The sequence below is a fragment of the Mustela putorius genome, unplaced genomic scaffold (genome assembly GCF_011764305.1).
Source record: "Mustela putorius furo isolate JIRA1106 unplaced genomic scaffold, ASM1176430v1.1 tig00537227_pilon_pilon_pilon, whole genome shotgun sequence".
Classification (NCBI taxonomy): Eukaryota; Metazoa; Chordata; class Mammalia; order Carnivora; family Mustelidae; genus Mustela; species Mustela putorius.
Window position 1 is genome coordinate 366,704 of NW_025422368.1, and position 12,180 is coordinate 378,883.

At 34.1% G+C, this 12,180-nt stretch overlaps 1 protein-coding gene and 2 pseudogenes across 1 annotated transcript; 2 read left to right on the forward strand and 1 right to left on the reverse strand.

Moving 5' to 3' along the window:
* The window catches only part of LOC123390034, a 46,244-nt pseudogene that overhangs the window by 17,961 nt on the left and 16,103 nt on the right, over positions 1-12,180 (reverse strand).
* On the forward strand, positions 506-1,435 carry LOC123390033 (olfactory receptor 6C3-like; the record flags this gene model as incomplete). The annotated part of the gene is made up of 1 exon (XM_045073266.1): positions 506-1,435. A coding segment is annotated over exon 1 (930 nt), but the record flags the coding sequence as incomplete, so codon positions are not given.
* On the forward strand, positions 1,549-10,968 carry LOC123389948 (annotated as a pseudogene).

Genomic DNA, 12,180 nt, shown 5'->3' on the forward strand with positions numbered 1-12,180 from the left:
ATATGTATACAGCATTCTCACACTATTTTGAAAATTATACCCCAAATTATTAATATATAAAATAAAATTAATGATTAAATTAAATAATTAATAGTGATAAATTACTTGTAAGAAAATCATTAATTGATTTCTTATGTCAGAAGATGTATAAAGGTTGTTACTTAAGCCTTCTTTCACTACCTTGTGATGGAATTAAGAACATTTCTGTTTTTAGGTGGTGGTATAACTTATAAATACATAAGAAAGATTATTGCATGAAGATTAACAAACTTCTGCTACATTTCAAATAAGAAAAGTAATAAAGCAAAACTCACAAATATGCATTATAACCAAATGCAAACAAGAGGATCAACATGAAGTATAGAATATATTTTATAATTGTATCAGTGATGGTGATATTGATCATCATGAATTACACCTTTCATATCCTCCCTTTAATGCTTTTGCCATCTAGATATCTTTAAAGAAACAGGAGACAGAGAGAAGGAGGGAGAGCAAGAGAGGAATGAACCACACAGTGATCACAGAGTTTGTCCTGCTAGGCCTTTCTGATGATCCTGACCTTCAGATTGTGATTTTTCTCTTCTTATTTATCACATACTTATTAAGTATCACTGGAAACCTGACTATCATCACTCTAGCCTTGGTGGACCCTCATCTGCAGACACCAATGTATTTCTTCCTCCGAAACTTCTCTTTCTTAGAAATCTCATTTACAACTCTGTGTATTCCTAGATTTCTGGGAGCAATTATCACCAGGGATAAGACTATTTCCTATAACAACTGTATAGCCCAACTCTTTTTCCTTATTTTCATGGGGGTGACAGAATTTTACATTCTAACTGCCATGTCTTATGACCGCTATGTTGCCATCTGCAAGCCTCTTCATTACACCACCATCATGAGCAGGAAAGTCTGCACAGTGCTTGTGCTCTGTGCGTGGCTGGGCGGGTTCCTGACCATTTTCCCACCCCTCATGCTTCTGCTCCAGCTGGATTACTGCGCTTCCAATGTCATCGATCACTTTGCCTGTGACTATTTTCCCCTTCTACAACTATCCTGTTCAGATACGTGGCTCCTAGAAGTGATTGGTTTTTACTTTGCTTTGGTTGCTCTGCTATTCACTTTGGCACTGGTGATTTTATCTTATATGTATATTATCAGAACGATTTTGAGATTCCCATCTGCCAGTCAGAGAAAAAAGGCTTTCTCCACATGCTCCTCTCATATGATTGTCATTTCCATTTCTTATGGAAGCTGTATATTTATGTATGCTAATCCCTCTGCAAAAGAAAAGGCATCATTGACAAAAGGAGTGGCTATTCTCAACACCTCTGTTGCCCCTATGCTAAACCCCTTCATTTACACTCTGAGAAACCAGCAAGTAAAACAAGCCTTCAGAGATGTGGTCCATAAAGTAGTATTTTCTTCAAGTAAATTAAATATTTCTCTTGGGGCGGGGGTGGGAGGGAAGGAGAGTCTAAAGAGTAACTAGGTAAAATCCTGAAATTCCTAATATCTATATCAATATGCTTCTTCTTATAGTCTATGGTGTGTGCTGTGAAATGTGTAAGTCTGATGATTCACAGACCTATATATCTGGGGCAAATAATACATTATGTGCTAATTTAAAAAATCTACACTCCCAAAGTATTGTATATTAAATTCTGTTCTTAGAAGTAATAAGTAGTTGTGATTTGCACTTTAAATGTAGAGCTTTGTATTTTGTGAAATATAGTACATAGTACAGGGTAAATATTGATCATGATATTATGTACTATTTATAGAATTTCCATGTTCTCTACCATTTTTTTAAGTATTTATAGTTGGGGCACCTGGGTGGCTCAGTCAGTTAAGCATCTGCCTTCCATTCAGGTCATGATCCCAGGTCCTGAGATGGAGTCCCGCATCAGGCCCCCTGCTCAGCAGAGAGCCTGCTTCTCCCTCTCCCTCTGACCACCGCTCTGTCTACTCGGGCCTTCTCTTGCTCTCACTTGTTCTGTCAGATAAATAAATAAAATCTTAAAAAACTATTTATACCTGTTAAAGATTTGAAGCAAATGCAATAAAACTAAAACACATGCCGTTTTCCTAATTCCTTGAGTATATTATGACAGTTATTTTGAATAATTTGTCAGATGTGCTTATATTTCTCTAGACTCTGCTAATGAAAATTTTGTTATTTGATTAGAGAAATTTTCTCTGTTTCTTCATGTTTCTTGTACCTTTGGGTTGATACATTTGAGAAAACAACGGCCTCTCACAGTCTTATAAACCTGGATTTGTACAGAGTAAGACCATCACCCTTCAGTCTAGTTTCAGTCCACAAAATTCTGGGGGCCTCTCAGACCTTTTCCAAGGATGTGCCTTCTCACACTTTTACAGGGATCTTCGAAGAAGATCAAATTCGAAGATTTTGCCCGTTTCCTTATTTTCTTATTTCATGGAGTTTGATCTCTTGCTCGCTCTGTTTCTGTGTTACCTCAGGTTTTTGAAGCAACATCTTGCCATCTAGATCCTTCTTATTCTCAGCAGCCTATAATACCTAGAGTATGCCAAGTGCCCTAAGTTAACAATTTTTTTTTTAAATTTTACCTTAGACTCTTCTTTCTGCAGTGCTCTTTCTTACATTATGTAAATCTCTGACATAGTGAACTATATTATTTTCCTTCTTTCTAAAGCATTTTTCTTAACAATTCCATCCAGCCTGAATATTGACAACACAAACATTTAATCTCTTTTCTCCAAGGAATTCTTTATTTCTTCAGGAAGTGTTTTTGTTGTTGGTGGTGGTGGTTGTGGTTGTTTTTTGTGTGGGGTTTTTGGATTGTAATTTTCTCCCTCTTATCTTTCCCTTCTGTTCTTACATTTCATCTACTTTATCCACTAGATCCTTGCAATATTAATCACATTTATTTCAAATTTCCAGTCTTAATATTCTAACAGCTCACCCATGTCTCGTTCTGAATCATTCTCTGCCTCTCCAAAATTTTATTTTTACCTTTGTTATGTTTGTACTCTTCTTGACACCCAGACACAATGCACTGGGAAAAAACAACAACAACAACAACAAAAACAAAAAACAAAAACAAATACAGAACAGATAGACGTTTAGAAATGTGATGTTCTCAAAAAAAAAAAAATTCTTGCCATTTGCAATGATATGGATTGAACTAGAGGGTATTATGCTTGGTGAAGTAAGCCAGTAAGAGAAAGACAATTATCATATGATCTCTCTGAGGAATTTAAGATCTGGGCGGGAGGTTGTGGGAGAAAGGGAGGGAAAAATGAAACAATATGGGGCCAGGGAGGGAGACAAATTATAAGAGACTCTTAATCTTAGGTAAGAAACTGAGGATTGTAGGGGGTGTCGGAGGAGAGATGGGGGGCTGGGTGATGGACATTGGGAAGGGTATGGGCTATGGTGAGTGCTGTGAATTGTGTTAAGACTAGTGACTCACAAACATGCACCACTGGGGCAAATAATGTTAATTATATGTTATTATTATTTGTTATTATTATATGTTAATTTTAAAAATCACAATAAAAGAAAAAAAGGAAAAGAAATGTTATGGTTAGGCATGGGAGAAGGGGACGGATTCTATAGTCCTATGGTTAGAGCTCAGTGTTTTAGTGAGCCTCCAGCCTCTGGATTATAAACTTCGAGAGTGTTTCTCGGATTTTTCTCCCCACTTCAATAGAACAGGAAGGTTAGAGTGGGCTGAAGTTGGGTATTTTCTTTTTCCCAATGGAAGTCTAGAGGATACTGGAGTTGGGTATTTCCCTGTCTGGGGTGAGTTAAGCTCTATCGTGTCCCAGCAGGTTAGACTCTGGTCAGCTAGATTTCTGTGAGGGCTGGCTCTTTGTGAGGGCTGGCTTTCTTAAGAGCACAGCACTCTCATGTATTTAAAAACGGTCCCTTTTCCTCTTCCCATGAAGAAGCATGAGGTGATATTTCTGACATTATACTTGAGGTTTTCCTACTCTAGCACTGGACCTTATGGCAGTTCCTGCTCATGAGCCTCTGTTCCCTTAAACCTTCACTTCTTATATTTATCTGTCTGATTTTCAATCTTGAGGGCAGTGATTTGCCTGCTCTAAGGATCCAAAATAGTTGATTTGTCAGGCTGTTCCTCTTTTTACTTATTGTTATACCCAGGTGGTGATTTGTGACTTCTTACATGCAGAACTGCAAACTGAAGGTGTCATATGTCTTAGACCACATTATTTTTCTGTTTAATCTCACATTTCTATACATTCCTTGCATGACTATTGATCTCTCTCAAGCTACTTCTTCTTATAGAAACAGAGAGCTCCACATACTATGTTTTATTTAATTCGCTAAAAATTTACATTGTTAAACTTTTTTAGAAATGAAGAAAGAGGGGTGCCTGGGTGGCTCAGTGGGTTAAAGCCTCTGCCTTTCGCTCAGGTCATGATTCCAGGGTCCTGGGATCAAGCCCTGCATCAGGCTCTCTGCTCAGCAGGGAGCCTGCTTCCCTGCCCCCCTCTGCCTGCCTCTCTGCCTACTTGGGATCTCTATCTGTCAAATAATTAAATAAAGTCTTTAAAAAAAGAAATAATTCAGGAAATTCAGGAAATGTTCCTCCCCCCAAAAAAAGAAATGGAGAAAGAAAGGCCTTTAATGTGAATAAATAACAAAGCTTGAATTTGAATCTATCTCTCTTGGATCTAAAACTCCTTTAAAAAAAAAATCCTTGTGATACACTGCCTTCCATTGATATTCTTATATATCATAGGAACTTACATATAAAACTAAAAATATTTTTTAGAAGTTTTAAGTCCTGAAAGTAATAAACTTATGTATATATGAAAACTTCAATAGAAATTAGGTATCTGTTAAAATAGCTCTTTTTAATGATATGCTGGTTTTACTGATTAACTTTGATATGAACAATTAGATCATCACTCTTAAATTACTTGGATCACATAATTTATTAAATACTGTGGTTGAATCAGAATAATTTAGAATATTTAACAAGCAAAAAAATCACTACTTTGGGGCAACTTTTGGTGAAATGGGAATCAACAGACAAGTCAGAAAATGTTAAAATTACAATTTTGTATAATTTTATATTTGAAAAATGACAAAAAAATAATGGGTTCAATAGTATACATTATTTGGTATAATGGAGTAAATTTGCTGATTAAAAAATGGTTTGGTGTACTAAAAAAGTTCTGAACTGATAGGTTACTTTATAACTTTCAGAACATTTTCTCTCATTTGGCTTCCCTTGATTTTTAGTAATTGTGTGGCAATAGAAATCTTATCTATTTTGATTCCGTTTTATCCCCAGTGCTTTATATACTATTTAAATGTAGCAGATCAGTGAAGATATTTGTTGAAGGAAAAAAATAGTGATTGATTCAACAGATTGCTTTTTTGATAATTTTCTAAAATGAGACAGAAAGAAATCAGAATTGTAAAATCCTGCCAATTTACTAGATTTTATGTTTCCATCAATTACAGGGATAAACCCAGCACATCCTTCAAATGGAAAGGGATTTTCTGGGTAGTAGATGCTTCTCAAGAATCAGCACCATTACTATGATGGGAGAATGACTTCAAGTGATTCTTGGAAAAGACTGAAGAGTTCAATGAGTATTTAATCCATAGTTTTTCATGCCTTTCAATGGGAAATCACTGAGCACTGAACTCTATCCCATTCTCCTTATCATTCTATATTCAGTGTTTTTGAATACTTTATTTCATACCTACTAGCTTGGAGTGCCACTTTTATGGAGATGTTTTAGTATATGATAAAATCTAATGTTTTCAGATGAAATTAAGTCGTCTCAGTATTTTACTCAGCAAAAGAAGAAATAGGAGATTCTATTCTTGAGAGAAATCCTGATTCAGGAAATGCAGGAAATGTTCCCAAAAAACTGCATATTTAGTTATTTTTCATTTAGATTATATGCAAAATATTCCAAGTGCTTCTGGCTGATTTCTTATGCCCTTTTTTATCTCTTTGGGCATTATCCCAAAAGTTTCTCGTTCCAATATTAGTTCAACTTTTGATAACATTTGTACAATCCTTAGTGTATTTTCCTCTAGGCCCTTGTTGGCACATTTGATTCACTGGAGTATTTGCTCTGAGACATGAGTATATATGGTAAATAAAACATGTGCATTAGGCAAGAGACAATCCACATGGAATCTTCTTCCAAAAGGTCCAAAGTAACTCCAAATCTAACTTCTCTTCACTATTTTTGCTCCCATAGCTATAGGGAAAAGTGTGTAAAAGAATATTAGTTACAGAAATAAAGTAACTTCAATGTATTGAGAAAGACTGATTTTTAAAATACTGAATCTCTTAACCTAAAACTGAAATAGTTGTCAATTTGCTTTTTTTTTTTAACCATTTCAAGCAGCTGATGATGTCATTTTTATGACAAATAGAGGTAAGATTGTAAAGTTGTAGCCAATGGAAAATTTCTTTTTTTTAGCACTGATTCATTAATGTTTACCTTAACTTTATTTTGGAATACATAGAATAATTTGGGTTTCTTATGTCAGCTGTATTTATCAAGGATTATGAAAAATGAGTATGTTACATTTCCTGTTTGTCATAATATCTTATTCCTCTATTACTTTTCATACAATTATTGTCTCTCAATTTGATCTTTCTCATCGAATACATGTTTAATAAGTAGTAAATGTTCTGGTTTCAGGCAGAAAGACTTAGGAATTCCAATTCTACTATCAACTAACATCTGATGTCTGATCTTGCTTATTATACTTAATCTCTTTCATTGTCAGTGTCTTCAAATTAACATAGATAACTCACACTGAGTAAATGAGGTAAGTGCACACAGTTTTCACTGTCTCAAAGATGGTTTTGGTATTTAAAGTGGGGCTATATTCTTCAAATATGTTCATTGACTTCATTTTGGGGAGAATAAAGATAATATTAACCACTTTTTGGGAGTACATTTTATACAGATTTTGTATGACTTAATTTTACTTTTTCTTAAATTAGTCCTCGTGACTATTCCATAACTTATTATTCCTATTTTTTTAAAGGAAGGAAAAAGTAAAATTTAGAGAGATTAAGTAACTTGTCCAAAGTCACAATACTATAAGTTGCATTTTTAATCCATTTCTCTTTGAAGACAAAGACCACAAGCGCCCCAATAATATCATATCTTATAAATAAAAATTAAGTTCTGATGCTTTATGTTTTTGAAGAATTCCTTTCCTTCTTTACATTAAAAATTATACTCAAATATAGATACCTAGTTAACAATAACAAATTGAGATAGTCAGGATATATGTAAAATATCTCAATGAAAACCTACAGATTTTGAGCGTAATTTATATGATTACTGCTTTTCCTTCATTATTCCTATTCATGCTGGTTGATGCTTTGATCTGATTTGGGATCCAAATTCTCCCTTTCTATTAGGAAAAAAACAAGGTGATTCCCCCCCCCCAGGGGACTGAGGGAAACAAGATTCTGATCAAATTTGAGGAAAATTCTGAGACATTACTAAAGTAATAATCTGGGGGGGGGGGTTAACCTAAATTGATCGTTCATGAGATTCTTTTCTATTCAGTCACCATAAAGTTCTTGCATGACATTAGTTGTCAGTAAACATGGTCAGGAATAAAAAAAAAAAAAAGTTAGTGGTTGTTACAACCTGAATTATTACTTGAGATACCACATTAAACCAATATTTTGTTCTCTTATTTTACAAATTAGCCTCACATATAAATCTAACACCAAGAAAAGAAGTGTCACATGAGAGAGAAAGAGAATTGGAAAATTGTGTACTAATTTGTGGATGAAAATTTCCTCGGATATATGTGTTCACACCTTTCTTTAAGGAGATTTAACTTACGAAGAGAGAATTTATTATACAGAATTAAAGAATTCTCTCTCTTTAAATTAGGAAGAGAGTGCAGGATGATAAAGTTAGTTTCCAATTATATTATGGAATCCTGGTGCTTTTTACTACTTCTAATTATTGCAAAAATAAAGAAAACAATCTCTTCATCTTTAGTAGGCCTTAAAAAATTGTTGTTTCTTTAAATTGGACAATCTGGAGAATGCTATTGTTCTTTTTTCAAAATGTATATGGAATGGCAGAAGTGTCCTAAAAATCATTTCCAGTTATTTTATTTAACAAAATAGCAAGTAGCTGTTTATACAATTTGTTAATTTTCACTTTCAATGAATGACACACTTGATTCAACAATTAGATATCCATGACAGAATAGAATTCATTGAGAAGAAAGGAGCAAATGGGATTACAAATTTTGTGAACATAAGTTACATGTGACTGGGTAAAATAAACATGGATAAGCAGTTAGGAAGGAGAGCTTGAAATGATGTTTTAGAGTCTTGGATATATTTTTCATCACTCTACCAAAAACATCAGAAGAAGAAATAACTTACAGATCAAAGAGTTGTACACACAGTTAACACTGTGTGACTGTTATGATTGAAATATCGATCATACACTTGAATTACCAGAAGTTTGTTTACAAAATATGTCACTATGATGTCTGCTTAAAAGCCCTTCAGCCTGCTTCCTCCAGTCCTGAGAAATAGCAAAAGAATTGTTCATTTCTTGTGACTTTCACATGCTTTCCCCATAGCGTTGGCACTATCCATCTAGTTGGAATTTGTCTTAAGTAATCAACAGCTACATTTTTTTTGCTAAACAGTGTGAAGTGAGTGAAAAGAGTAACTCAGACATATAACGGAAAAAAGGAGCAAGAAACTTCACAGTATTATGATGCATTATTATATACCAGTAATCAATAATTCTACATCTTGAAACTAAATATCCTATTTGCAAAATGTCTTTCATAACTCTGAATTGACACTTTACTATTTAGTGAGAATGCACAGAATGAGGGATATGATAACGGACTGGTTTGATATATTGAGAAAAATTTAGCTTCACTTCAAAATGCATTGTATTATTAAAGTTATTATTATTCAGGAAAAGAATATAAAGGGATCTCATGTACTGTCTTATCCTATACTCCAAGGTGTTGCCATAATAAAACTTTATAACTGAATACTCTTGTAGATAAAAGGAAAAATATAAAATTATAATATGGGATAGAAAGCAGAATTCATATATAAAGAATAATACCAACAACATTTAGATAGAAGAAACTCTGAAGGAAAAAATGTTCTATAAAATAATTTTATATATAAATACATTGTTTCTTTAGCTCATGAATGTGTAGATTAACCTAAATTTCTACCATGCCTTCTGTCAACTCTGTGCTGTCCAAAGTCCAAGGACATCATGTCAAAGAATTCATTAACTGTGGCTTCAGAAGAGGAATAGGAGGTTGGAAAAGAAGAATGTGAACCAGAGTGAAAACTTGGGAATTTTGTCACAGTGTTAAAAATTGAACTTCACTGACTTTCAAATTTTGGTCACATCCTCATTTGAGTGACTTCCCTCCAAACATATAACTGTCGTTTCTATGTTATACTACAAAGTAATAATATAGGGAATTAAGTGACAGAAATGAGGACATGAGACAATGTGGTTGGAAGAAAACAAAGATTTTCTCAATGGGAAGGGAATCCTTCAGGGAATTATTTTGAAGAGTCAACAGGAAGCATTTCTATTCCAGTTATCAAATATTCAGAGAAACCTAGGTTAAAATTCCTGTTCTTCTCATGTAGGGTATGTGATGGGGATAAGATTTTTAAAAATCTTTTTAGAATCAATTCCCAATCTCCGAAATAAAGGATTTTGAAAAAACATTCTATGTTAAACAGAGTGTGGCCGATGATAAAAACTTACTTTAAAACATGTCACCCACTTTTATTAAGTTGTCTTAAAGTTCTCCTACATTAAATTAATTAAACTAAACTAAATTAAATTAGTTTGCTTCCAGAGACAAATTCTAGCGGCTTCCCATATGCAATCCCCTTTCTCTAATCCTGCTGTTTGTGTTTTCTTCTCTAGTTTACACAAAAGAAGAAGAAGAAGGAAAAAAAAAAAAAAGAAAAACCACACAGGATAAACAGTTTATCCTCCTGGAATTGTCAGATGACCCACAGCTTTAGGGGGTGATCTTTGTCTTTCTGTTCATCACCTACATGCTCAGCATCACTGGGAACCTGACCATTATCACACTTACCTTGCTGGATTCCCACCTCCAGACTCCCATGTATTTCTTCCTCAGAAATTTCTCCTTGCTAGAGGTTTCATTCACAACTGTCAGCATACCCAAGTTCCTGGGCACCCTGATTACAGGAGATAAAACCATTTCTTTTAATGATTGCATAGCTCAGTTGTTTTTGTTTTGTTTTGTTTTGTTTTTCTTTTTGTTTTCATTCTGTTGGGAGTCACTGAATTTTACCTTCTGGCTGCCATGTCCTATGACCGTTACATTGCCATCTGCAAGCCTCTGCATTACATGACCATCATGAATCCCAGAGTCTGCATACTCCTTGTCTTTGCCTCTTGGTTGGCTTCATTCTTAATCATATTCCCATCACTCATGCAGTTCATACAGCTTGATTACTGTAAGTCCAACGTTATAGACCATTTTACTGTGATTATTTCCCCTTACTACACCTTTCTTGTTCAGACACAAAATTCCTAGAGACAGTGGATTTTTCCTGTGCTGTGTTTACTCTACTGTTCACTTTGGCATTAATAATTCTGTCCTACATATATATCATTAGAACAATTTTGAGGATTCCTTCCGCTAGTCAGAGGACAAAGGCCTTTTCTACCTGCTCATCCCACATGATTGTCATCTCCATCTCCTATGGCAGCTGCATATTCATGTACATTAATCCAGCAGCAAAAGACAGAGTGTCTCTGAGCAAGGGTGTTGCTGTGCTAAACACCTCAGTAGCCCCCATGCTGAACCCCTTTATTTACAGCTTACGGAACCAGCAAGTCAAGCTAGCCCTCGTGGACAGGGCAAGGAAGATTGTATTTTTCTCAAGCAAATAAAAAAAATTAAAATGTTGTCATAAATTAGAGACATAGTCAAGAACAAGTAAATAGGAAACCGGGCCTGTAAAAGTCTATGAATATCCACATAATCTCTCTAGAGTTCTATTTCATTGCTTGTATTTCTATTGTCAGCAGTATACTGAAAATATTTGAGAATACTGAGATATATATATATATATTTCATATATATATTATATATATATATTTCCACTTAAATTCCAATCATTTTCTCACGCATTTCCTTTCCTTTGAGATTGTCTTTTCACTCTCTATGAGACTGACCTCATTTCCTTCTTCTAAATATATTTAAATACCAATTTTTTCACAATGAAACTTAGAAAATCAAAGAAAGACAAAAAGACACTGTACGATTAATGAGTTAAAATTGTTTTATGATTTCACCAAGAAACATTCTTTGAAAGAATTCAGAAAATATTGTCATGCTTAACATTATTTTTATTTTACTCTACAAAAACTGTAAATATAACTTAGTCTTATTGGAATATTACATGTAACATCCTCTCCATATGATAGTATACTTAGTAATATGTAAAAAACTATCACTAAGAAAGTGATATATTTACTCTTTTTGAGAAGTCTCAAAGTATTTTTCAAGTACCTAGTTTAAAATTTTCTGTGCCATATAATTTATCAGTTTAAAATGCTAATATGAAGTCACATATATTTATGGAAAACATGAAGTAGCCCTTATTTCTAGCAACTCCTTAATTAACACATAAACTATATCAGTTCTTTAAAAAAGCCTGAAGACATAAATATTCCTAGGTACAAGATATGAGTACATTTACTGTTTCTTAGTAGTGTATTAATTTTTTTAAAGATTTTATTTATTTATTTGACAGAGAGAAAAGTCACAAGTAGGCAGAGAGGCAGGCAGAGAGGGGGGTGGGGAAATAGCCTCCCTGCTAAGCAGAGAGTCCAATGTGGGGCTCCATTCCACGACCCTGAAAACATGACCTGAGCTGAAGGCAGAGGCTTAACCCACTGAGCCACCCAGCGCCCCTTAGTAGTGTATTTAAATGCTTGACTTTAAACTGCTCTTCTTGATAATCAACACCTAAGATTGTAAGTTTTTCATACCTTTTCTGGCTCTTTTGATATAATAGATTACACATACAATACATTTAAATGCAAATGATGCAAAAACTTATTTGTTTCATGGTATACTTTGTTCATAGAAAAATCATT